Below are 27974 nucleotides of genomic sequence, written 5' to 3'. Positions count from 1 at the left end.
ATGTGCCAAAAGTTTAAAAAGGTTTTGCACTCAGTATAGTGTCTCTTTAAGATAATACACAGAATATTATATAGATATGGATGTTATAAAATATATACACACACACAATATAGTATGTATTACTAATGTTCTTTATGCAAGAATGACAAATTAGCCTTCTAGTCAATGGACCTATGTTCAAAGAAAAGATCTTGACTCCACCTCAAAATGTGTCAAATGACTTTATGTGTATTTATTGCATTGCCATTTTATGATTCCCATTTTAACTGACTTAAGGCATCAGATAAGATTTAGGACTTTGAATATTTACATTTTCTTAACTGCTTGTCAAAAAATTCCCCAATGGTTTAAATGATACTATAAATATAATATTTTTATTTTAGTAGTTTATTTGGTAATTTGTGCTCTATATATCAATGATTATACACAACATGAAACACGATCACTTTAAAATTATGCAAATGATAGAAATAATTGATGATAGCTGATCAATAAGTAGAGGGATGAGTCATATCTCAGAGTTCTTCCAAACTGTATTAGGAGATTGAGCTTGTTGGCTTCTGCTGCCACAAATGTGTTCCTATCCCTTTGATGTCCATTCCAGCAAGTATACAATGACCGTAAGCCCAGGGGAAGGCTCACAGTCTCAGAGCCCCTGCTGGGTCTTTCAAAGTCGTTGGAAAGGCAGAGGTTAAGGAAACAAACCACAATTCCAAACTGTCTCAGAAATTTCTGTGGCAGTGACTTTTCCTTTACAAACCGCTGCCCGACCCTTCTCCCTACACAATGACTTTATTCATACTTTGAGGGAAAGAACTCTGGATGCAGCAAGAGCAAAGGAAACTTTCTCTGATGAAAGAGAACTCACTTGGCTGCTCAAATGGCACATCATATGAAGCCAAGGATGTGAAATTCATGTTATTTGTGCAGCTGTAGTTCAACGACTACACTGAAATGATAATAACATTAAATTTAATTTTACTAATTTTACATAATTATTAAATGGTCTTGTGCTACTTGCTTATCACCAGCAACTAGTTCCAAATTATTTTTAGTGAATCTGTAGACTTTAGAAAATGAAATTGAATAGGATGCTTTCATGAAAATCAATAAAGAACATTATTTAAGTGGAATTTTTTTTAAGTTGAAAATTAGGTGAAAACACTTCTTTCACATGATTCCAGTTAAGCTACTTGTAGCAAAGTCAAGAGCAGTTATGTCAGAGTGGTTAAGAACATGGACTTTGGGATCTGACAAGCTAGCTTTGAATGCTGGATCAGCCCTTCATGTCTGGCATATCTGTAATTACTAAATATTAATTATTGTTTTTAATATCCTTAATAACACCATTATGTGGGGAAAAAAACAAATAAAAATCTCCTCCCAGAGAGAGGAACTATAAAGTAAGAAGACTCACATAACAGACAGGAATAAGTTCCTATTTCCAATTCTTAACCCCCAAATTCTGTTTCACAAAACGATAAAACTCACAATTCTAGGAAAAGGATCCAATCCTAAGAGAGGCAGAAAGTAAAGATAGGGCAGCACCAAAACATGTAACCAACAAATAAATAAGACCACCCATTTAGATAAAGGGGCATTCGTTTAGTTAATATGGGCAATGATTTCTTATTACCCCTACTGAACGCAGGCATGCTATTATGTTCATATTTGTTTGTTGGCTTTTCACCTAGAAACTTGATTTCTAAGTAGAGTGGTTTTTGTTGGAGTCAGCTCAGCTAGACAGCGTAGAGAACAAGGTACCAGAAAAGCAAAAATCTCACAGAGAGTTCTCAGAGGAGGTTTTGAATCCCCCTAGAGGTAGATGTGGTGGACACAGGACCACATGCCTCATTTCTGAACTTGTTTAGCAATAGTATTTAAAAAGCTAATTGCTCCTCTTTCAAAATATAGATCTGTATACTTAAAGTCATTCACTTTAAGTAACAGCTGTGAGCCTGAGATCTCTTTGAAACTGGACGTGTAAGTTCTATAGTTTCGTTGATGTTAAAAGAATTTATTTTCGTACCAAACGTCAGTCTTATTCTCCACTCCCACTACATGTAAGTTGCTGGCGGGGAGGAGTAATGTTCTTCAGCAGTCAGCACAGAATCCAGCACGTATTTTACATCCAGTAAATACTGAAGGAATGAATTAGTTAATGAAATGAATGGAAGAAAAGTGGGTCAAGATGGCAAAAAAAGATGCAAGCTTGCCATCTGGTGGTAACTTGATAAAAATGTACAAACATGATTACCAGAGAATGGACAAGGTTACAAAGTTGACAGAAGACATGACTTTTAAAAACAGATGTGCTTGGCCACTAACGGCTTCACTTATCTGCGACGTACACATTCTTTCAAAGACACCACATTAGAGACATATATGTATAGATCCCTAATATGAAGATTTTCCTGGTATAAGAAATCATAGAGTAAGAAAAAGCCATTGATTCAGCCATACCAAGTGACTCAGAAGTATAGTGCGAGGTAGTGACAAGACTTGTTTTTTTCCTGTATAATTTATTAAAGCTATACTTTAAAAACATTTTGGTGCGCTGGCCAAAGGTTCTGAAGAAAACAACCAGTGCTGTTCTCTCCCATCTAAATTCAGTCTGTGTCCTGCAGTTCATTAATAAATCATACTCCACTCTATTTAAAACTTCACATCAAACCAACTGTCTTGCATTTACCTCAATGTATGTCAACAGGGATTTGCTGTCAGCCTGAAGAATGAAATTTGTCTCTTTTTCCTCACATCTACCAAAAGAACTGAGTGTTCTAAAACTCTATGTGCATCATTCCCAGCATGAGGCATTTACTAGAACCTCATTCAGAATTGATTTGTTGATTTATGATCTTATTGTCTCTAAAGAACATCTAATGTTCTCCTGTTGCTCCACTTTCCTACTTTACAAAGGGAAATTAAAGAGCTGTTGTCCTTAGAGTTCAAGCTTAACGGGAAAAGTTAATGAACGCATAAATGCAAAGAGATGGCATTTCCACTGGAAGTCTCCCTCTCATGAGGCCTCTTTCAAGCTTTGCTCCAACTGAGTGGCAAAAGCATTAGCACTCATTATTATCACTTCTAGAGTTTCTCTGGCAAAGGCCAATGATGATCACTGTTCTCTCCTACAGAATCAGCATTGTATTCAAAACAGCAAAAAATTTAAAAAATTTAATATGTACTGTCATGATATAGAGTTTACCTACTAAACACATTCAATTTTCTTTTTGAATAAAAAATAATAATCAGAACTAAGAAGAAAGTAAGGATGACCTGATCTCACGGGGACCCATCTGACCCCGTGTGAGCATAGCGTTCGGAGGTCAGGGTCTTTCCAGGGGCTGGCTGAGCTCCTGGTTAAGGTGAGAAGTTTGCTGTGGAGTGTTCCTACCTGCCAGCAGCAAGTGTCACACCCAACCACAGCAACAGCGCAGAGGAGCCAGAAAAAAAGAAGCCAGTCACAGAAAAAGGAACTAAGCATTATAAAATTTCACTCATACATTTTATATGGATTTTTGTTGACTAAAGGAAGCTAAAACCCTGCATTAGTTGTGTGAATGCATTTACATCTGCATACCTCTATGCATGTTCTACAACATATTCACCAAAAGAAGTTCAAAACTAAAAGCTCAAAACATTTTGTAAGTGAAAAACTATGTGGCTTGAAAACCCACACACTGGAGCCGAAGCCGAGCAGAGCAGTCCCTCTTACTCACCGTGGTGGTGGTGGTGACCTCCTCCGTCACAACCTTCAGGGTGTCGACCACGGAGATGTAGCCCAGCCGCTTAGCAATCGCCAAGGCCGTGTTGCCATTCTGAAGAGAGTGAACGAGAGAAAGAGTGAGAACTGAGAGGCAGGACGGCGATGGGAGCCAATGAGCTCACCCGCGGCTCTGCATGAGCCAGCATTTCCTTCCAAAACAAGGCACAGCTTAGGAAAATCACTAGTTTTTACCATTACATCTGAATCGTCTTTGTAACTTCTCTAGACTAGAGCCCAGGTCACCATGGTAACACAACAAGCTGCATCTGCCTGCGCTTTCCAATAAGAAGCACTTGACGCTTTAACCCCGAGGTTGTCAAATAGCTCTACCAATACTGTATTCTGCTTAGGAAAGTACCTCTTGCACAGAGGATGGTGCCTCCAAAAACAATTAGCGAGCACCAAGAACGCGGATTCCTCAGCAGAGGCCCAGCCATCTGCTGCAGGTAAGATGTCACCACAGGGGACACAGTAACATCTCTAACTACAGCTGTGCAGAGGCTCACTGTGCAGGGAAATAACACAAGCCAGCAATTCAGGCTCCCGCCCAGGCCACTCGGTTTGTTTAATTGCACCGCTTAGTTTACATTTCAATGGCTCCACATCCCCAAGAGCTTTGTCTAAGCCTCGGAAACTGTGCGCCCTTAAGAAGGCCGGGCGGAGGGGTGGCCTTGCGCTCACATCTGAGAGCCAGCTGTAGTCAGAGCACGTTCCAGCGGCCGGAGTGCAGGGCCCCGCTCTCCCGAGAGACAACTGAAGTCAGGCCGTACTCCCTCCCTGGCCAAGCACTCCCAGCAAGTCCTGCTGATTTCTGGAAAGGCCTTCCAGAAAGCCAGGGCTTTCCAGAGTGCGGGGGCGTACTTAAGGGGGCCATATCTGAACTCGGCTCAGACAAGGGGCGGCGTGGGCAGGGGCAGCCACGCCCCCTTACCGCGGTGGTGGCGTTGGGCTTGGCCCCGTGCTGCAGCAGGACATTGATGATGTGCGTGTGGCCCTGCTGGGCGGCCTGGTGCAAAGGCGTGTAGCCGTTCTGTCGATGACGGTGGCGGTGGACCGGGTGGGGATTTGCAGAAGGAGAAGGAAAATTAGGTTAGCCTTCGTTTGGAATTTCTTAAATCTTATTTACAACCAAATGGTCACAGATGCCTGTTTATCTGGAGTGCAGTCTCAGCAGCAGCCCATTTCTCAGCAGCAGACACTCCCTCACACCTTATGGTGAGCTAAACAGAAAGAGACTAGCTTAGGAAAGAGCAAGATCAACAGATGCCACATTCTAACTGTTTGGTGTTTTCACCAATTAGCATTAAAAATGGGTATGCTGAGAGAAGATTTATAATGAGAAACAGTGTTATCAGAGTGAATTCTTCCCTGGGAAAGAGAAAGAGTAAAATGCGTTTAACTGAAAGCTGCAGAGGATCATAACACTGCTTGCTAGTCATGACCTCCCTGATAATCTTTGGGCTGGCTTTAGGGATGCTAAGTCAATGAAAGCAAACCTCAATCTTACATTCCTTTGAGAGCACAGCTTTGGCCAAAGAAGAGCACACTTAGAGAACAGAAGGTTTCACTGGAAGTTGAGTGGTCCACTTTCAATTAAAAAGTCTTTAAAAATTAGGTTCTTTTTAACATTCTGGTCTAAACTTCCACTCAGATGAAACCCTGTAATCCATGCTTTGTGAGGCATTGCTGTCAAGGTTAGTGTGAAGCCAACCTTGCCCAGCACTCTAGTGGGGGGTCGGCATGGCACAGGTGGTTTGCATAATTACGTTAATTAATCAAGCTGCCCTGGAATCCTTGCAGGCACAACAAAATGTTAATAGCGACCATTTACTGAGCATTCGTTCTGTGCCAGGTACTGGACCTTATATTTATTGTCTCTCTTAATCTTTATTATCATTGTGAAAATGAGCATGCTTGGGACATGGTAGGTGTTTCGTGAATAATGGGTGACTGAGTGAATGAACAAATGAGTTAATAAATGAATATTTTTCTCCCCATTTCAGAGATGAAACTGAAAATAACAGTTATGTAATTTCTTCACAATCATTCTAGGTTCAGATCCTACGTACAAGATTATGATAGTCAATGGCTATCAGACTACTTTTTTATTATCTACCTGCCTCAGCCCTGATAAAAGCGTATTGATACATTTCAGACCCAATTGTCCTGGGCTGTAAGTTCTGGGTCACCCATGCATACCTTAAACTTGTAAGAGTATGCATCCCTTTCATCTAGTGTCACTGCCACCTCGTGACCAACATGTCGACTTGCTTCTCCTGTCTACACGAAGCATCTGTGCAAGTTGTCCAGGATTCCCTCTACGCTTTCACTGCAGCCCTTCAGTCCATGGGGATGCACCCATGTGTGTGAAAGTCTGTCAGTCCGAGTGTCCCTCGGTCTGGAACATCATCAGCTCTGCACGTCTGCTATACTCTACATCCCTACAACGGAACGACCCCAGAAAACCTGGACATAAAAATCTGAGAAATTTAGAGCTATCACAGGACTCTGCTCTCAAATCAGGTAATCCATGGACATTTGAGAAGCATAAAGTAAGTGATATTTCCTCTCCTAAAAATTCTCCCTTTCCACTGTGTTTACACATATTCTACCAACCAAACTTAATTCACCTCTTCAGTACCAGCCAAGTTAGTTCATTCAGCAAACATTTACTACCCACGGGCTATGTGCTAAATAGGAGGCGCTGTGCTCACATAAATTAATGATGCCATAGTCCCATTCTTGCCCTCAATAGCCCACATTATACTGAGTCCTCAATGGACACTGTGGCTGGGAAGATGCCCTCCAGGCCTGATTTCATCTGACTTTTACCTGAAGCCTCGGGTGCGTGAGTGTATCTGTAGGGAGGTGGGGAGCAACTCAGAAGCTTTTACATGACTGTTCGGTTGAAGCTTAATCTTCCATCTTAGCCCCACCCTGCAAAGAACTGTAGACCCAGTTCTAGAGAGTACTAGCCTTTCCCTAAACCCCTCTAACCCTCAATTTTCTCATTTATAAAATGGAAATGGCCAAGATTTCAAGTTTGGTGAAGGATCAAATATGTTGTCTGTGAAATATTTCTTTAATTTATCTAAAGTTATATGAAAATGCTAACATTATTTTTCTTTCTCATTGAAGAGCTCTATGATCTTTGTAGCATATTTTATAAAGAAAATTTTCCTTTTATATGCTGAAGTTCTAAACACTCTTTGCAAATTAATCATATAATTAACAAAATCTGGCTTGCCTCAAGCTGATGTTACAGGGTTTCATTCTAATTTTAAGCAATAGTCCCATAAAACAAGTTCACTTTTCCAAATTTTTAGACCAAGTCATGAATGTTTGAGGACTAAAGGCAACACATATGTTTACATTTTCATAGCAACAAAACAATTTTTCCGTAACTATGGTTACACATGAGATGTGAGGAAGAAAACACAATTCCTTCTCCAAAGATGTCATTCTCTGTGAAAAAATTCTTGTTTATTAAAAGAACATTCTTTGAGGTATGTATCTATCCACTCCCCTGAAGATATATCAAAAGATATATTTACTTCCAAAAGCAAGTAAAATCTACATAGTTTACTTTAAAAAAAACTTGAAAGTTAAAATGAAATTTTTCTCTCAACCAAATGTCCATTTGAATGCAGACCACACCCCAGGGAGGCAAGTGATGTTATCTAGACAGTACGTTTGGCTTCTAAATATTATAACCATTTCAACAATCCAACACTTAAAAACATATGATAAACATTTGCAAGTTCTGCCAAAGTCTCACTTATGCCTTGCAGGAGAATCCCTGGATTCCAATAAGAAGGTCTTGTCTGCAGTGCTTATGTGTGAGCTGAGTCAGCAAAAATGGTGCTAGGTGCTACCACCTGAGAATTCACATTTGAGCGTGTAAATAAGTCTCAAAGTGCAATTTCATGAGAACTCAAGAAGTCAGAAGCTAGGCAGCAGCTACTCTTGCTAGAGTCGGATTACAAGCTTTGAATCTCAAATGTTAATAGTATTATTTATAATTTTGAAAATAACTTTATTTTTAATTCACTTATAAATATGCTTATATAGAGACATGATTTTGTTTCGACTTCTAAAGGATATAAAAAAACTGACTCTTCCTAAACTTCATATGTTTCTAATTAGTAGCCTCTTGAGTGACTACTTTGAAAATTCCTAAATGTGTTCACAGTAATTTACTTGAGCCCACTCACATAGCTGCAGTTAGGGATACCTGATATATAACTTAAGAAAACAACATGCAATTACTTATTTCTTTGGACCAAGGAACCTGAGCTGAGTTATATTATGCCTGGCAGCAGTAGTTATCTTGCACATTTCTCTTCCCCTTGAAGAGAGTGCACAATTTGAGTACACTGAAGTGAGCTGTTACATTCCCACCTCGCCTTGCTGAATGCCACAGGAAAAAACAGTTGGGATCCAGTCAGCTCTGCATTATCCTTGAGAACTTCCCACCCAGGCCTTACACATTATTGCCTCACTGAGCATGACCACATGATATTCCAAATGTGAAAGAGTTGGCGGGAATGATGAGAATGTAATTTAGTGCGGTCACTATGGAAAACAGTATGGAGGTTCCTCAAAGAGTTAAAAATAGAGCTACCATATGATCCAGCAATTCCACTTCTGGGTATCTATCCAAACAAAACAAAAACACTAACTCAAAAAGATATATGCACTCCCATATTCATGGCAGCATTATTTACAACAGCCAATAGATGGAAACAACCTGAGTGCCCATCAATGGATGAATGGATACAGAAATAGTGGTATGTGTATATATATATTATGCTAAGTGAAATAAATCAGACAGAAAGACAAATACTGAAGGATCTCACTTGTATGTGGAATCTTAAACAAAATACAAAAAACTGAACTCATGGATACAGCAAATAGATTGGTGGTTGCCAGAGGCAGGGGGTGGGGGGTGGACAAACTGGGTGAAGGGGTTCAAAAGGTAAAAAGAAAAAAAAATGAAATAAAAAAATAAATTTAAAGTTTACATTATTTTGGATGTCCTGTGTTCAGCTATCTCCTACTATTTTAGTGTGAAGAATCCTTTCCTCAGGGGTGAATAGGAGGTGATTAGAAAGAACATACATTATTTTTTATAATGAACCATCAATAAAAATAGAAAGACATTAAAAAGTATGTACTGGTAATTTTTAAATGTTTTATGAGTGAATTTAAAAAGGAAGCACTATTATTTTGGGGATATGGTAATCATAAAATGTTCAAGTAGTTGGAAAAGCATTATAGAGGTTGTAGTTTAAGGACAGATAAGATTTAAATAGACAAAAGAGGGAGCACCTTGGAAGAGGAAAGACTATGAGCAAAATGGGAAAATATTAGTTGGGAGAAAGTGAAGTATTAACAGGCTACAGTTTAGTTGTGGGAAAGTTACGGGGGGCCATCTGGAAAGTTGCATTAGGTCAGGTCCCATTACAGAGACTCAAGGAATGGAAGAGGATGAATAGGTCAGAGAACTCCTTAAAAGAGGGAAGCAACAGGATCTGATAGTGTGGAATAAATGTCAGGTAGGAAAGTGAATGATGACGGATAAGATTTTAGATGCAGTGAGTTGAGGTTACTGACTTGTAGCAACGTGGGAATCAGAACAGCATACGCAGCAGTAAGAGCGGCCCCTGACGCTGACTGCCTGGGACTGAATTCTGATTCTGCCGACTAATACTTTGTGACCTTAGACAAGTTCCTTAAACTCACAGTGTAAAATAGAGGTAGTAATAGCATCTGACTATGATGTTACTTAAGGATTAAGTGATTTAATATACCTAAAGCCATATATAGTGTATATATGACTCATGGCATACATTTAATGGATATCAGTTTTAAAGAAATGAAAGGAATGCAGTCTGGGCTGCCTGTCTGTCTTTCCTCACAAGGGCGTCAGGGCTGGGGGAGGGAGCCAAGGCCCTGCAACGGTGTAAAGGTGGTGAGCCAGAACATCACGATGTTCTCCAGGTATCTACTGTATCCTGCAGTAAAGTTTAAATCCATGTCAGCTACCTGAACTTTGTAATAGAAGTAGTTCTGAAGTTAACCTACATAACCCGTCAAAGTTATTAGAATGAGAAGTCTCAAACAATTGTACAAACTGATATTACTTATTCAAAACTGCTTTAGAAGAACCAAAAAGAAAAAAAGATACATTTGTAGCTATGGTGAGCTAGCAAAGTGTGCATATGGCTGAACCTTTTTGCTTATGGAAAATGAAAATGAGTACAAGTATTTTACCTTGGTTTTTGCGTTGACATCTGCCCCCTGCTTCAGAAGAAAGTTGACCATTTTCACATTTCCATAGTGACAGGCCACAATTAAAGGAGTGTAACCAAGCTATAAATAATAATAAACAAATAAATTACCTCTCTAGTGGTTAATACTCAGGGGAGAGCGATTAGGTAGAATTTCATTTACGATAAGATGGGAGAAATTCTATTTGTACATATATTACTTAGCAGATGATATAGACATAGAAATATGGATAGGAGCAGATCCCTGAACACAAGGTACTTAACACCAGCAAAGGAGATCAGATGTGTGTGACTTAATCTGACAAAGAGCGAAGAGAGAGGCACAAATAACAGGACCTGATAACAGGAGGAGAGACTGAGCCTGACAGGAGGATCTTGAGGAGGTGCGTGAAAAATGTTGCTATGGTGGGCTTGAAGAATTTAATGGCATAAAGAGGGAAAAGCTATTTCAAGACCAAGGGCATGGAGGCAAGCAAGCACAGGAAGAAAACAGCAGCTGTTTTGACTAGCTGAAGCAATAAGGGAGGAGGGTATACTTAAGTCTGCAAAACCGGAATCATTCTGTAAAGGGTCCTGATGTCATGCTATCCATTTGAACTTGATTCCAGCCAAACTGGAGAACTATTATAGATTTATGAGCAGGAGAGAGTCATAATTAATTGAGAATGGACTTTTAAGGAGGGGGGACTTGGACTTGGGGTGACTGAATGGGGGCTACTGGGAATCATCCAAGTCAGAACCTGTCACAGTATTGAGAGCAATTGCTTTACCTTCGTGTGAGCATCCTGATCAGCCCCATTCTTGGTGAGAATATCAGCAACATTCACTTTATCTTCCTGGGCTGCAAGGTGTAAGGATGTGAGTCCGCTCTACAGAGAGAATGGAAGCAAAGGGGTACATTTGAAGAAGAAAATACATTGCATCCTCTATAATATCATGTCTTGAAAAAATCCTGGAAAATTCATAGCCTCCCCCCAGAAACTGTAACTTTTGATGGATCTTGGACTTTCCATCCAAGACATATTCTCTAAGTTAATCAACACTTGCAGCAAGTTACATTTTCTATAATGGGTACTTAAATTATGATGTAAGACTTTAAAATAACTCAGCTAATAAGCTTCCAAAAACATTCATTTCAAACCAATCTGTGCCTCCTGCTGAATCTATTTATCCAGTTAAATAATTGATCAACCAACTACTACTTCACTTTATAACCATAGCACAGTCTATATTTTCATCAATAAAATAGCACATCAATATAAAAAGTGTACAGAGTTACAGGAAATGCGTTCAGAATAATTTTCTCCAGCACCCAAAGATAGTATACTATTTTTTTGGTTCCTCTAAATGGTAAATAAAAAGTAACTCCATCATTTATATATAGCACCATAAACTGGCCATTTTTATGTAAACTGCTTGGCATATATACATTGAGTAATTATTCCGGTTAGTTGAATATGTAATTAACATTCAGTAAGAATTAATAAAAGATGAAAGAATAGAGAAAGGAGGAAAAAGTGGTTTATTCTGCCATAGATAATCTAGCAGCTTTACTATATGTACAAGTAGCATCCATCAAGGAAAACTGAAATTTAAAGAATATCTTCAAAACCTAAATCATTTGTGCTTTTGATAGTATTTTTTGAGTACTTTTCATATGCCAGGATGTGTTTTAGGCACTTGAATTTACCAGTGAACTGATTTCAGATATATATGTACTATTTTTATGAATTAAAAATAACACCATCAGAAACATTGCATGATCAGTTTCATGTCCAGAATTTTCATTCTACTTAAAATTTTGCATGATTTGTTTATGAATTTCTTGTGTTTATTTTCAAATAAAGATGTGTTTTTAACAGGCAATAAACACTTACATGCCCCCTTCATAGACTGATGTTAAATGAAACATTCTACCATTGGTTTCATGGTAAGAATATCCCCAATAGGGCAAATGACCCCCTGAATGGCATGGTTTCAGTGGCCACAAGCAAATCCATGCTCAGACTGTATTGACCATCTGGCTAATACACTGAATTTCACCATAAGGCTCCATCACGTTCATTCTGGTTAAAATGCAAGTATCTTTTGGAGGGCTAACTCTATCATTAGCTCTCACAATACTTTAAAACAGGATCTGTGGGACTTTGATAGAGAACAGAGAAGTGCATAAGGGCAAGTGATATACTAGAATACTTCTGAGGGGACAAAACAGAATAGCACTCTAAAGGCAGTCAAAACAACCTGTCTTTTTTTATAGCTGTTTCCAAAGGACAGATGCTATATAATCTATTTACAAATGCTAAGAGCAATTTACAAGTGAGTCTCCAAAAGCACTAATTAACTCAACAGTGAGATGTAGAAAACATAGAATTGTGTATTTGTGGAGAATCCTAAGAAACTTAATTTTCACTAAACCCACACCATGTGTTACGAAAAGCATTAAGAGATCTAAATTGTGAGCTAACATAAATATAGGCTCCCATTTTTAGTTTCTCAGCAGCTGGCTCTACTGGGGTAGATATAAGTGTAAGACAGATATAGAATAGATGAGATTGACAATAGATAGAGCTACAAATATATACGTAGAGAGAAAGACAGACAGACAGACATGTACTTGTAAAAACCTAAACATTTTTATATTTGAATAATATCTTTTCCCATATATGTCTGTTATTCTCTTATAGTTAATATGCTTGCCCACAAAGGCTATTCTCTGGAGAAAGACTGACATGATTAGGGTGCTTTATTAAAAACACTGATTCTCTGACCACTACCACCACCACCATCCAAGACAAGCTGAAGATGGCTCGGAAATCTACATTTTACTGAGTTCCCTGCCCCTACCCACAGGTGCCTCCGATGCTCAGCTGGGCTGGAGAATGACTTGGTGGTGGGCATGGCCCAGCAGCTTAGAAGCAGTTGTTTGGGTCAGACTCCAGATGAAACTGTCACCCCTCTCTCCTCTTTCTCTCACTCTCTCTCTCGCTCTCTGGGATTTGGAACCAGGACCACCAGGTACTGCAGCAATCTGGGCTGATGCTTGAACTGAGTGACATTAACTCTTGGGAGCTGTGGGGTAGCCTCTTTGGTCACATATGCAGAGAAGCAGAGAAAGCAGATCTACCAAGAGGGGTAAAGGAAACTGACTTTCAGGGAAAAGTCAAGATGCAAAAATGCAGCCGTACAGACGGAGAGTCTGAGAGGCCCACTCCTTGCTTCCTTGTGGTTTCCCAGTCCTCATAAGGCTGGACTCCTTTACTGTCCTCGAATTCTGTAAGACATCTCTGTTGCCTTTTAATACAGCCCCTCTTTTTGGTCCAAGTTATCTTTGATTAGTTTCTGTTTACGTTCGTCCAAAAGACTCGACTAAAACAAGAGGTAAAAACAGAATACCTTGGTTGACATGTGGATATTGGCTCCCTTATCCAGAAGCAAGGTGACCATATCGGTGTGCCCCTCCTGGGAGGCCAGATGGAGTGGAGTTACTCCTTGTTTTGTCACAATGTTAGTCTCTGCTCCATAGTTCAAGAGTGTGGAAGCTATCTGCATTTGATTCTTCTTGGCAGCAATATGTAAAGGAGTATAGCCGTTCTAAAATAAATAAGTAAATAAAACATATATATATATATATATACACACACACACATATGAGGTGCTTACTATATATATATATATAGTAAGCTTAACAATTGCCCTAATATATACCTCTCAAGGAAATAAGAATTTCTAATCAGCAGAAAAGCTAAACACGTTAAAAGTGAGTTTGTAGTAAATCCAAATTCTTACTCGTCACAAGTTTCCATCCAACAATACCCAAATCTTTGCAACCAATGTCACAAGGCACCCCATCCTACTGTGAGACAGACAGAGACACAAAAGCCCCAAAACTTAAAGTCTCCCCCTTATAATATTGATTTTCTCCTGAAGAGCAGCATGAAGCAAGCCAGGTTCCTCTTCTTCATGACCATTCTTTAAACACCTGGAAATGGTCTTCCTATCTCCCTTTAGTCTTCTCTTTTCCAGGCTAAACTTCTCCATTCCTTCAACTATTCCTGACTGAAGCCCCATTGCTAGACCTCACTGAGGATGACTCGTTCTGAACTGATTCTAGTTTTCAGTGTTGCTGTTGAATGGTACTACCCGGAACCGAATGCTATATTTCAGAGATGGTTTTAATTACACAGGATAAAATGGAATTCTCTCTATGATCTTGTTATAACACTCCTTCTAATATGCTTCTGGTTTGATTGTACTTTTTTACTCATTCGACAGCTGTTTAGTGAGGACCCAGCATATGCCAGGCAGCATGCCAGGTGTGGGGGTACACAGGTGGACAAGACACAACCCCATCTTTAATGGGTTGCATTCTACTGGAAAAGATATGAAACAACAAAATTGGCTTATATTAATCTTGTGGTCAGTTAAAATCCTGTATCTCCCCTTCGTCTCTACAACCTGCTGGCTCAAAAGCAGAAATATGAGGCTCCTAGTTTTCTGTGAGAGTTCATGGAGAGGACCAGAGGAACTCGTACTTGCCTTATAAGAACCAAATTTTAGTCCCCATACTTCGCTAAGAGAAAAAACAAACAAAACTCTGGAACAAGGGTAAGTCTGGAAACTATATTGTTTCCTTTCCTTTTCTTTATCAAGTCTGGTAGAATTTTCCATGAAAAATGTGTGGTAGAAATCAAAAACAGTGGCTTTGCCATTAACTGTGACACACTGAAGGGAAAGACAACATAACGATCAAATGCTTCTTGTGAGACAACCGTAAGAGGTCATTTTAGGTCATGTTATTTCCTGAAGTCTAGCTGCAAAGTGCACTAAAAAAAAAAAAAACAAAAAACATTATCTATCTACTTTGTCCTCGTTGCTCCAAGCAAAAATAAGCATCTTTCAGTCCAGATGAATGCTATTTCTCTTTAAGCTGCTGAGGAAATCCAGCAGCTCTTCTTGGAAGTCTTTTCAGGGTCTGATCTGGCCCCAGATGCTCTAGGAACTCTAGAATGTCAGAGCTGGACCATGGGCTCTATGAAGAGAAGTGCGCACTGGTTTTTGTGGGGCCCGTAAGTTTAGGCATCATTTTTTTGCTACATTCTGTTTTCTTCAGTCCCGACTTTCCTCCTTCCTGCAGCACAGGCTCTACGGAGGTTAGGTGAAGTATCAGAGGAAACCTACCAAGGCGGGGTAAAGTCAGAGACTCATGCGGAGGAGGACAGGGGCTTCTAACACACCACAGCAAGCGGTCATCAAAGAGTGTCAAATTTGGCAATATAAGAGGTCTGACTCTCCAGCAGATAGTCGACCTGCAAGACCTGAAGAGCCCTCTTGCTCCATATAGAGTAAAATCTTTTGGAATCAAATAACCAAAAAAATCCCCCAATGAAGATTATGAAAAAGTTCTGGACTCTGGTAGAAAGCAAAGAGGTTCTAAGGTCCAAAGGACCGTGAGTGTTGTGTGTGTGTTTTCGGGGGGAACTGTAGTGAATAGAGAGTCGAAAGCGGAGATGGGGCTGAGGGTTCAACCAACTAGACGCCTCTTAGAGCGGCCCCAGAGCTGAAGGACTCATGCTCACCGAGAGGCTGGGGCAGATGAGTGGGAGATTCTAGAGGAGCCTCCTGAACACCTGCCCTACTGTGGGCTCTGGAGCAGAGGATTGCTCTGTCTCGTCTTCTGGACTTTGTCTGTGGCCCAAGAGTAAGGACCATACACTAAAGAGGCGAGAGATCAAGGCTACATTTGTCTCTTTGGGACAACCACAAACATTATTGTACAATTTAGGTCTTCTCTCCCAAGTAGACTGAGAGTCCCTTGTGGGAGGAGAAAACGTGTTTTATAGTTTTTCTACAATCCTTTCCTTATACTAATAAGAGTTCAAATAAGTGTTGTGTTGGGTATCGATGAAGTCTTTTACAACTACATTAAAAATGGTCAACCTGGAAAGCTAATGAAAAAAATACTGGCATGTTAAGTGAGCAGGTATTTTTTATTCCATTGAAATAGTTGCTCAGTCTTCATTCTTTCATACAAACTTATTGAGAACCCATATAATATTGCATGAGACACCTCAGGGATATGCAAATGAACATGACATGATTACTGTCCTCAAGTAGTTTATAATCTAGTAGCAAGAAAGACATAAAATAAATGCAGAATTGATGAGATTACAGAGAAAAGGGTATAAAGAAGGAAGAATGGTATGTGCAATTATAAAATCTTTCCCTCCTTCTTTGACAGTTTAAATATTTTATTGTAAGTTGTATATTTGTACCAATAAAATATGCATATTTATGTATACATAGATGTATATATGTAGATGTATATTTAAGTATGTGCACAAATTGTATATATATTGATAATATTTCATTATATATGATGTGTTTACATACAAAATATATGGCATTATGCAGAATATACTTCTACATAGAGTATTCCATCTTACTAAGTATGTATAATTTAAATAGACATGTGAGTACACATGTAGATATTTACACAATAGAAATGGAATAATTCTCTCTCCCCTGCTCTGGGACACAGTGGACCTCGTGGTTAAGACTGCTGGCTGTAAAGTCAGATTGCCTGAGGTCAGATCCTAGCTGTCACTTAGTCATGTGACTTTGGACAAACAAATTAACCTATTTAAATCTCACTTCTTCATCTATAAAATAGAAATCATTATACACCAATCTCGTGGGATTATTATGAGATCAAATGAGATATTTCATGTAAAGTGCTGGACACAGTTTGCCACATAAATGACAGTACCTGTTGTTTTATTACGTCATCTAATAGCATCAGTTTTTTCCCACCACAATACATATTTTTTCTTTCTAAATACACCCTGATATGCCCTCAGTATACGTTTGCTGAATGAATCAGTGAAAGATGCAATGATGGCCTTATGTATTATACGACATTGATGTACACTTCCAGTGTAATGAGAAGGAAACCGGGAAAGGCCCTGACCAAGGGTACAAGTCTTAGCTGGAGCTGTTTCAGCAGTTGGTGCTACATAAACACCAAAAAGGCATTCCTAGCCTAGGAACTTAAAAGGATGTATGCTATAGTTACCATGGATAAAACCTTTAAAAGGCAAAGAAACAATGAGTCACTCACATAGCACAGTGAAAAATCTGAAGTCAAGGAATAAGCAAATCAAAGGGTATGTTATATCCTAACATGCTGTCTACAGAGGACAAGAAGAAACCTGCACTGCCTTTATTATGTTTCATTTCTCCAATTCATACTTCAGTCTCTAAAACGAGTGTTGGTCATAAAGTCATCTCTACTGGTTCCTGGGCACATCTCCTTAATATCTACTGACTTTTAAAAAATCTTAAAAGGCTTTGTGGAAGCAACTGGTAGAAAGACAAAGAAAGAAAAAAGATGTCAATACCAAACATTTATTACTAGGACAGCTTGCAGTTATACCATTCCACGTGTTTAAAAAGCAGTTCCCTGCGCTGTCAGAGTATAGTTACACCCCACATCTGTAAATCCTTTTCTGGGGTCCTCACCTTGGCAGTGGCATGAGGGGAAGCACCCTTCTCCAGTAAGAGCAGCGCCACCTTCTGGTTGTCATAATGAGCAGCAACATGGAGCGGGGTGAGGCCGTTCTGTAAAGGGTGTGTTTAAGTCTCAGCATTAATAAATAAGCGTTAGCTGCCCTGAAGCTACCAGGATGCACAGACACTGATATCGATTAAGTCCGTGTTAATTAATTAATACAGTGAATAGAAAAAAAAATAATCAAAATAAATACCTAATGATTTTCATATTAGAAACTTAACTAAAACTGAAAATGACTGGTTGAGCTTATAATTAGCACACAGCATCTTTCTCTTTTGAGGAAGATTAGCCCTGAGCTAACTACTGCCAATCCTCCTCTTTTTGCTGAGGAAGACTGGCCCTGAGCTAACATCCATGACGATCTTCCTCTACTCTATATGTGGAACGCCTACCACAGCATGGCATGCCAAGTGGTGCCATGTCCCTACTGGGATCCAAGCCAGTGAGCCCCAGGCCACTGAGAAGCAGACCGCGTGCACTTAACCACTGCGCCAGCCGGCCAGCCCCCAGCACAGAGCATCTTGATGTCCACCATAAATAAAAGTCTAAAATGCTAAGCAAGAATTACTACAAGAATAATGCAGGGATTCTTCCTAATACAGGCAGGACCTGGGCCCCGTTGTGACAAGAGCACACATTTGTGGCACAGCTCTACACGCCGTCTGGATCAGTGTGTTTGTGGACAGGTCATGGACGGACATCTCCATCAGGTCTATGTGAGATTATTTCATCAGTTACATTCATATTCCCTTCAGAAGAGTGAGAAAAACATCTTGAAATACAAACTTCCAAAGCTCCCAACTTGCCTGAGTTATATAACTAACAGTTTTTACTGAAAACCTTTACCTTCCCAGCGGAATCGGCAGCAGCACGGCGTTGCAAGAGAAGTTTTGCCACATCCAGGCTTCCATACTTGGCTGCCACGTGCAGCGGAGTAAAACCCTTCTGGAAATGTGAAGAACGAAAGTAAAATGCAGTATTTATTTTTGTGACTCCTAACAAAATCTTGTTTATTTGTTAACATGGTAAGCAAACTATGTTGATTCTCCATTTGGGAAAAATGCTGGAAGCATTAAGTCTCTTAGCCATAAACAAGGACTAGGGTAAAGAATGAAATTTAACATGCAAGAGTTTGGCTTGATAGACTAAACAAAAGAAATTTTATTTTAAGGGTTTGGAGACTGAAATTTTACTTTACACATTTGGGATTTATAAAAGCCACTAGTGTCAGTAAAATGGCCCCAATTTGTGAGTGGCGGGAAAAAAAGCCTGTCTTTTTCTTGCCTCTGAAATTAACAGGATTGAGACCATAGCTGCCTTCTCTCCAATCCTTCTCTTTCTTTCTATCCTTTTTATAATACCTGAATTCCAAATTTCTTCATTTAAATTTTAGGATGTTTCAACAGCCATGGTAAAAAGAATCTAATTATTTGTAATTCAGTTGATTTGTATTTTCTGCAGAAATAGCAATGGTCAACAGAACAAAAAAATGCTTCCATGAAAAAGCACCTTTCATTCTGGTTGTGACCGCCTTTCCCAGAAGACCCACACCGTATAAGAGATCAATTCCTTTTGTAAAACACGCTCTGCTTCTGGCGTGATGTTGAACTCATTAACGCTAGACTTTAAACACACTGCGGCTTTAAAGCTTTTTTAAAGACTGCTCTCCTGCACGTTTATATGTACAGAGTCAACGTTTTGTATGCCTATCCAACGCCCCTCTGTTGCTGCAGAGTGTGTTGCAGACACAGCCAAGTCCCTGGCCTCGGATCTCAAGGATGGCACAGTTCCTACACCATGATCTCAAATCCATCCTCGTGGCCGGACAGTCTCACCACATGCTCTTCTGGGCCTACCGTGGGAGCAGGAGAATTCGACAGCTGACCAAGGGCTATAAACACACAGCAACTACGCCTGGGTGAGGTGATCTGAGGTATGGCTTCTCCTCAGGACCATTGAAGCCCTCATCATAACACAGAATATCCCCACGAAACAATATTGCCCTTGTGCAGGGTCACCACACTAATTATTTTTAACTAAGATGCCACTTTTCCTTTTTGTTTCTTTTGGAACATTTGGTACCAATAAGTCCTTGGAGGAGAGTGAATCTCCCGCTTTTTCCAAGTATGGGACACGTAGAGGAAGGATTTCCTCCTTCTTGCCTTAGTCCATGTGAACCAACACTTGTTGTTACTGCTCTCCTCCCCCACTCAGTGCACACAACGACTGGGGCAACACTCGACTTGAAGGAGAGTTCTTTGACACAAACCACGTGGTCGGGAAGAAAAAGTAAACTCCTTATCCTTGAAGTCCTGCCGGAATTGCGATCCAGCCCCTTTATAAATTTGGAAACTATTATTAGACAAAACTACATAGAATCTTTACTGTAAAATCACAAACTAGAGGTTGGAAAGCATCTCTTGAGTCACACATCTTCCTTCTTCCCCTGTGTTAATCTGAACAGGATTTCTTTTACCCGAGGATATTTATAAACACTTAAATAGCTTTCATGATGGTAAGTCAACTACTCTTCAGAACCCAGTCAGTTCCACTGCTGAAGTCCTTCTGTTTATTAGTTTCTTCCATTTTATTGCTCTAATTGACTATGGCTCCAGATATATTTTTTAAATCCTAAAAATCTTTGGAAGATAAGGAACTATGTTTTATTCTCTATTCTCTATTTCTATATTTTACATATCTGAATTTCAAGGATTTATCACCTTCGTCGGATGAGACCATCACCCAGTCTCTCTTGGGTAATTATTACTATTATTATTATATGTTTGTTGCTTAGTTTATGATTTTTTAAAAATAAAATCCTTTGAACTCTTTGGATTTCAGTATTTGAGTAATTACCAGTTTCTTACAGCATAACATGCTTTACAGCCACAGGCACCCAGATGAGCCTTAACTGCGAGTGGGCTGCTCCGACTGCTAAGAGGACAGGTGCCACGCCACCACTGTGGTTCAGACTTGCAAATGGGCTTCTCCCCAGATGCAGTATTTCTGCCTATTTATTTTGAGAAAATTGAAAATGTCTTTTAATGACCTGAATCACTGTTGTATTTGTGGGAATTATTTTGCCCTGTGAACCATTCACTCTTTCTAGGCCTTAACGTGTCTCATTTTCCTGCTCTTCTGCACTCGTTCAATTACTCTTGCTCCACTTAGCCAAGTGTGTTCATGTTTCATTCTAAGTCACACCCAAATAGTGAATTTCAAATAGAATGTATCAAGTGGAGAAAAAATTACTCTGCCCTAGCAGGGAACTGTGAACATAAGTAGAATTCAGGCCGGTGTATATCCTTGGTTAGATGACAGTAATAATAAATAAAGTGTGACTCTCCAGCAAGCTCTGTGTAGACACTGTAAATACCCAGGCAAGAGTGTGGCTGGTAAAGATTAGAGAGCAGAACAGGGATGATAGCTGATACCAGGGTTGGGCAAATGCAAATTAAGTAAAGTGAACTTCTAGATACTACTAAAACTCTTAACAAATATTGTTCTGCCAATTTAATGCATTTTCATTTTCCTTGTTAGTAATACTAGTTCAAAGTATTTGGGAATCTCCTTGGGAATACATCAGAGGTTTTATAATGGAAAGGAAGGAGAAAGTAGCCCTTGCTTTCTGGAAATCAGCTTAGTTAAAGCACCAGATACCTGTACTACAAACAATACTGGCCTTCATTAGGGGAATCGAATCCAGCACTCTTTATTGAAGATATTATATGGACTCTTACAATCCCCTCTGATCATTTAGAAAATGAATCTAAAATATTCAAAGAGAAAGAAGTGAGTCAGAGGCCTAAAGGAGATGGACCCTTCTTAATGATCTGTGTAGGAGAGGAGAGGCACCCCACTTCAGATTCCTTGTGGTCCATGTTGCCATGAAGCCATTCCCCTTACCTTGGTAGCTAAGGAGTGGGCTGCTCCTGCTTCCAAGAGGACTGATGCCACATCTACCTGGCCTTCCCTGGCAGAGATGTGCAGTGGAGTGTACCCATTTGTAGTGGCCGCATCTGGATGAGCCATATGTTGTAGAAGCAGCTGGACAATTTCTGTCTTACCCAGGCGAGAGGCAATATGCAAAGGCGTCTGTTCCTCCTACAACTCAAGTCAAGTACAAAGTTAGTGCCGGGACAAACCAAACTTCACTGATAATGTATTTCACTCAGATGTTTCATGATGTCTTCTTGGCATCTCTAGGAACTCCTACCTAAAATGAAATTATTACTACTCTGCCCACAATTTATCTTATATTTTGCTATAGAAGTGACCTGTTTTGTCACAAAATCTTCCTTAGGTTTTTTAAAAGTATGTACTTCCATGAACTCGGTCATTGTTTTCTGGCCAGACCAAAATGTTTCTCAACTCATTAAGGCTTCAGCTCTCACTTATGTTTAAATATAAACCAACTCATCGTTCTGAATAAGAAGGAAATCTAGTCCAGAAGTCCTAAGACCTAGATTTTCATCCAAAGCTTTCATTAAGAGTCAGTATTTATTCCGGGAACCATATCAAGAGAAAAAGAATGAGGAATGCTGGGAAAACTTTGTTCTTACTCCACTCAGCAAGCCAAGGATACAAATGCTGGTCATTTTCCTCAAGGAGAGACTGTGGATAAAGACGATAGTGTAATCTGATTTAAAAAGATGTTCCAGCAAACACTGCAGATGAGTCTGGGACTTGCATCCAGGACTTCAAAGATGAAATGGAACTCTGGCAAGAAGCAAATGGGGTTCACCATCTGCCAAGTGCTTTTCATTTAAAAACACAGAGAGGATATAGCTGGTATAAAGGACGGGAAGAACATGTTTGAGGAGGCTCAAGAAATCACCTGACTCTAATGTGTAGTCAAGAAAATGTTTTCAATATTAAGTAAACCAGGCAAACCATTGTCTTGTAAAAAGAAAATTGTGTACAACCTAAGTGATGAAAGAGGTATATCTTTATAATCTTCCCAAGGGCATGTCATGATAAAAGTGAGGAAGGCAAAGCTGGGCCAGCTTCCAGGGCTAAGAATGAGTGGAGAAAAGATGTAATAGAATAGGGAAGAGCTACTTGAATAAAAGCAGAATCTTAAAGTTAGAAGAAAGAAAAGTATTCGGAGGGAGCTACAGGAATAGATGAAAAAGCAGTGTATGAATTTCAGGGTGCTGAGGTATAAATAATAATGTAATTATTTTACTAATAGAATTGGAATTTTATAAAAATTTGTAATTTATAAACTTCCTTCATGTATGATGTATACTTGGTCCTATCCTTGTAATAGACCTGAAAAGAAGGCATAAAATGTATTATTAGACCATTTTCCAGAGGAGAATGATTAAGAGGAATTAAATGAGTTCTCCAGGATTGCCAAGGTCACTCAGCTATGAAAACAGGACTTGAATTCAGTTGTTGGATTCTAAAGACACTTATTTGCCTAAACATTCTACAGAAATAGACACAATAAAAATGGCAACTAACATAACTAGTAGGCCAAGGTGATCCTCAATAGAAAAGAAGACGCATAACACTTTAGGAGATGTACAGAGGAGAAAATAGAGGAATCGGGAATTAACAGTTACAAAGATCAATGGATAGCAAAACAAACAAACAAACAGTAACAACAACAATTAAAAAACCAAAGAACTTGAGACTAGCTGTCCTGAACGTTTGTTGTGTCTGGGTCTCCCTTCTTGGACTTCTGCCCGGCAGAATTCGATGGAGGTGGGTATTACAAGTAACAAACTTGAAAATGTGTTTTCAACGAGTTTGGGCAATGATAACCCCTTAATCCATAGCTGAGAAATGGCAATCTCACCACTGATGGTAGCCAAGTAATTGTTTAAATTATCAACTAGTGTCCTTTAGTTCTCATACCATGGAGCATTAAGGTACTTGTCTAAAAAGAAGTTAAGAAATAATCTACCTTGCCCATTTTCTTCAACTTTTAGTACACTCCTATCCGAAAATGGAAAAGAGAAGAACATACAAATTTGATAAGAAAGTCTTTCCACCTGTAACCAGAGACATAAGATCTTTTGAGGTTTAGGTAATTTTTTTCCCTGTTGAATTCCAAAAGTTGAATTTGCTGCCCCAAGCTAAAGCTAAGTCAAGTCAAGGAAAAGAATTGGGAAAGCACAGAAGATAATATTCATGAGAAGGGTAAAAAAAAAAAAAAAAATGGGAGGCAACTTGATTCCCTAGACCTCTTCCAAATATAAAGGGGCAATAATTCCTTCCTCATAAAGCATCAGTGACGGTGATACAGCCTGGACCATGAAGAGATGAGCTCAGGCTACTGTTTTACTTTGCTCCAAGGTCACCAAAATTAGGGAGACTTTGCTGAGCCCCAAACTCCTTTTACCAAGAGACAAAAATAGCAATGGCTAAGACAGAGTTAAAAGATTTGATAAAATGTCTGCTATTAGTTCTAGCTAATAGGATTCGCAGGAACCAGATCTGCTGGCAGCTAACTAAAGTTTTAAATGAGTTAAGTTTCAAGTGAGTGTAAGCCGAGGGGCCCTGTGATTGCTCAGTCCCTAAAGCAAATGCTGGACCTCCATATGGTGCCAACAGAACTTGGGCACCAGGGCTGGCCCCATGGCTGAGTGATTAAATTCGTGCGCTCTGCTTCAGTGGCCCAGCGTTTCATCAGTTTGGATCCTGGGTGTGGACATGGCACTGCTTATAGGGCCATGCTGAGGCGGTGTCCCACATGCCACAACTAGAAAGACCCACAACTAAAATATACAACTATGCACCGGGGCGCTTTGGGGAGAAGAAGAATGAAAAAAAAAAAAGATTGGCAACAGTTGTTAGCTCGAGTGCCAATCTTTAAAAAATAAAAAAAGAATGTGGGCACCTAAAGCAGGAGAGCTCCCGGAAGGGCAGGTCCTGGTGGCCCTCAGTTATGTTCATGGAGGACACTGGCTGGACGAGGAAGGACCTTCCTGAGAGCAGGGTCTGGGGGCAAGCACACTGGCTGACCAAAGAATTTATACTCCTGCAGCCTCGGCTCTCCAGTCTGTCCAGCCAAGTATGACTTATGCTCTTGACTGGCGAATAGAGCAAGCTGCTTGCACATTTTAAATGAGATACTATTGTGATTATATGATTTTTTTCATTACATATTGGGAGTAGGCAAAAATATGACTTAGCCCCTTGATTATATAACCACGAGGTATTATTTCTAAATCCGACTGAGAAGAATGCAGATTACCAGAAATCTCGACCTTGGAGCTCACTGTGGTAACTGGGCATAATTTGTGACTATCTCCTCTTTGGGAGAGAGTGGATAGCAGAGCAATAATGTTAGGTTAAGAGAGGGAGTTTTCAGGAGTGCATCATGTGCGGACGTGTGCTGGGAAACCCAGAGGTAAAATACAGCAGATAGATGGTTGTTTTCTGCCCAGTACCTCCTACCCCCTTCTTCTGGGAACAGCTTTCCCTCCTTTGGGGGAAGGGGACATCCCAGACTCCCTGTGGCTCTAGAGGGGCTGCCAATCATCTCACCCCACCTCATGTGGGGGCCACATGAATAGACATGGAGCCCAGGATTGATATTCTATCCTGGCCGTAGTGATCAGCTCAGGCAGGGAATGTGACTAATTAGAATTCAGTTGTTTGAATGAAAGAGAGAAGGGCTCTCTTTATATCTGAAATGGGAGATAATGATGTCATCAGAGAAGAGCTTGGAGAAAGATACAGAACCAGAGGAGGAACACTCTTTCTTATCTGTTCTAACCCTTTGACCACAGGCATGTCAGCACAATCTTGACTTTTAGGATCCTAAGCCACTCTATAACACAGGGTTGTCCTGTGTGTCACAATAAGATAATTTGTGTTAAAATGCTTTATGAATTAGAAACCACTGTACAAGTGTTAACTAAACCGAGTTCCAGGGAAATGTTAAAGGGTTAAGTGAGAATCAAAAATTCATAGTGAAAGTACAGCTTAAAATAGGACATGTGGAAAGGAGAAACCACAGCTCCTTGCTGCTCAATGTATAGTCCCAGGACCAGGGCATTGGCACCTCCTGTGAGATTGTAAGAAATGCAGAACGTGGGCCCCACCCTAGACCCTCTGAGTTACGGTCTGCATTCTACCAGGATCCCCAGTCATTTTTACGCGTCATGACCTTTGGGTAGCACCACTCTGTAAGGCTATGGTGGTTTCTCCTGTCCATAGTCAGAGGATGCTCTGGGGAAGGGATTTCAGTTGCCTCTAAGAATAGGTCGTAGAGCTGAACAAACAAACGAGCAAAGGAGGACATGAAATGTGATACTTAAATAAGGAGGGATGAAAAATTGAGATGTTTGTTTAGATATGTAGACCATGAGACTAAATGTAGCTGCAAAAGAGAAGTAAAACAATAGAATTGATGGAATTTGTCTGAAATAAATAAATAAAGGTTATGATATTTCAAAGGAAAGAGTCTATAGCCGGTGGTGTTTTTGAGGAAGGGGTTTCAGATGGTATCCAAAAAGGTGTAAGGCAGTAATAATAGGTTAAATCAACAACATGAAAAAATTGGCAGAAAATGAGAAAATTTCCATTAAAAATAGAATAAATTAAAATTTGAACATTGAAAAGTATTAAGCAGTTTTATTTTGAGAGAGAAACGGGGAGCCTTTTATTATTAAATGTGGATTACAAATTATTTACCAAGATCACTATTATAATTTCTGGTAAAAATAGTGAAGTTCATGATCTTCAGATGCACTGATTGACCATAAAATTTTTTTTAAATAGCTGAATGCCAGGTAACCTTAAAAGGAAACAAGACTGGGCAGAGCACAGAGGATTTTTAGGGCAGTGAAACTACTCTGTATGATACTATAATGGTGGGTACATGTCATTATACATTTGTCTAAACCCACAGAATGTACACCAAGAGTGAACCTTAATGTAAAGGATGGACTCTTGGGAATTATGATGTATCAATGTAGGTTCATCAGTCATAATAAATACACCACACTGGTGGGGAATGCGTATAATGGGGGAGGCTGTGTGTGCGGGGGGTCAGGGGGCATGTGGGAACTCTCTGTAGCCTCCTCTCAATTTTGTTCTGAACCTAAAACTGCTGGAAAAAAATAAAATCTTTAAGAAAAAGAGAAACAAGAAAAATGCCAAGGCAGGGGAGAATACAGTTTGAATAAGGAAAGCTCTAAATACATAAAAACATAAAATACCAGTGACGATTATGAAAGAACATAAATTACACTGCTTGTGCAACAGGGAAAGGCAGATAAAATCTAAAAACACAAGAGTGATGTCAAGGCTGCCCATGTATCACTGGATTCTGCATGAAAGGCTGTGGAAAAAATGCTATAAAATTCTTAGAGCCAGACAGTGTTAAGAAAGTCTGGAATGGAGTTTCAAGGTTTCTGAGCCCAATCTTCAAATTGTAATGATAAAGACCTGGAAGCAAAATGACTGGCCTGAAATGACAATTTGTGTGACTTGAGACAAATGCTTTCATTCCAATACAATACTGTTTCTAAAATGAAATCACGATTGTATGACTCAAGCTGAAGTGAGTTCTAGCTTAGGTATATCAAATATTGAAGAAGAGAAAGTGTTTAAGTACGCCATGAGAATCCCAAAGATGCTAGTGCGAAAGTTAATGGAACACGTGGAAGAAGAAGTAGAGGATACAGTACGTTGATACAAAATTACTGGTATATTTGGTGTAAAGGAAGATGTAGAAAGAAACCGGACAGTGAAATTTTTTAAAAAATGGAGAAAAAATCAACCTGTGGGGGAATTAGAAGCAATTAGAAACAGAAGTCCAATCAAGCCATCTCCAGGGCCCAAATTCCTCTATTCTGGGATAATGGAAGTACAGAATGTCTACATATGTAAAATCATATAAGAAGAACAGTAGAACTCATTATAGAAAAGAGGAAAGTGAAACAGATGAAGGTAACGCATTAAAACTTTCAGTACAATTTGTTTTTAAATAACTAGTAAGGAACGTCTGTGGAAATCTGATTGGCTTTGGTGGTAAGACAGGAGTGTATAGTATCAATATAATATCTATATAGTATAGGTAAAGTTTTACAATTCAGGAAAATAAAGAGATATGTGAAAGTGCTCTTATAAGTAAAAAAAATATTAAAATGTTAGTCAATGCTGTATTTCTTAGATACTAAACTGTATACTTTTTCAAATGTCAATGTTTCTCAAATTGGGGTCTATTTTCCATTCTGTATATTTACTGTACCATTTATTTTTTGCCTGAAAAACTGTATTGAATTGATGCTTTCACTTACAGTCCCTGACCTATCCATGTCAAGGAAATGAAGATAGCACCCCTTGTAAGGATAGAACTCATGCCTACAAAGAAAGA

General features: G+C 39.5%; 1 protein-coding gene across 50 annotated transcripts in view; it reads right to left on the bottom strand.

The window, feature by feature from the left end:
* ANK2 (ankyrin 2) overlaps positions 1 to 27974 on the bottom strand; it is a 627576-nt gene that overhangs the window by 80261 nt on the left and 519341 nt on the right. For 36 of the 50 annotated variants that reach the window (XM_070504610.1, XM_070504620.1, XM_070504608.1 and 33 more), the window contains 8 exons: positions 21542 to 21739; positions 18482 to 18580; positions 17584 to 17682; positions 13459 to 13656; positions 10833 to 10931; positions 10046 to 10144; positions 4701 to 4799; positions 3723 to 3821 (listed from right to left, as the gene is read on the bottom strand). In XM_070504610.1, the coding sequence (XP_070360711.1) occupies positions 3723 to 3821; positions 4701 to 4799; positions 10046 to 10144; positions 10833 to 10931; positions 13459 to 13656; positions 17584 to 17682; positions 18482 to 18580; positions 21542 to 21739 (990 nt within the window). The remainder of the gene's footprint in view (positions 1 to 3722; positions 3822 to 4700; positions 4800 to 10045; positions 10145 to 10832; positions 10932 to 13458; positions 13657 to 17583; positions 17683 to 18481; positions 18581 to 21541; positions 21740 to 27974) is intronic. The other 14 variants (XM_070504623.1, XM_070504625.1, XM_070504621.1 and 11 more) reach the window with 1 other exon arrangement.

The sequence above is a fragment of the Equus asinus genome, chromosome 3 (assembly GCF_041296235.1).
Source record: "Equus asinus isolate D_3611 breed Donkey chromosome 3, EquAss-T2T_v2, whole genome shotgun sequence".
Classification (NCBI taxonomy): Eukaryota; Metazoa; Chordata; class Mammalia; order Perissodactyla; family Equidae; genus Equus; species Equus asinus.
Note: the sequence above shows the minus strand (reverse complement) of the source record. Positions and strands in the feature narration are given on the sequence as shown.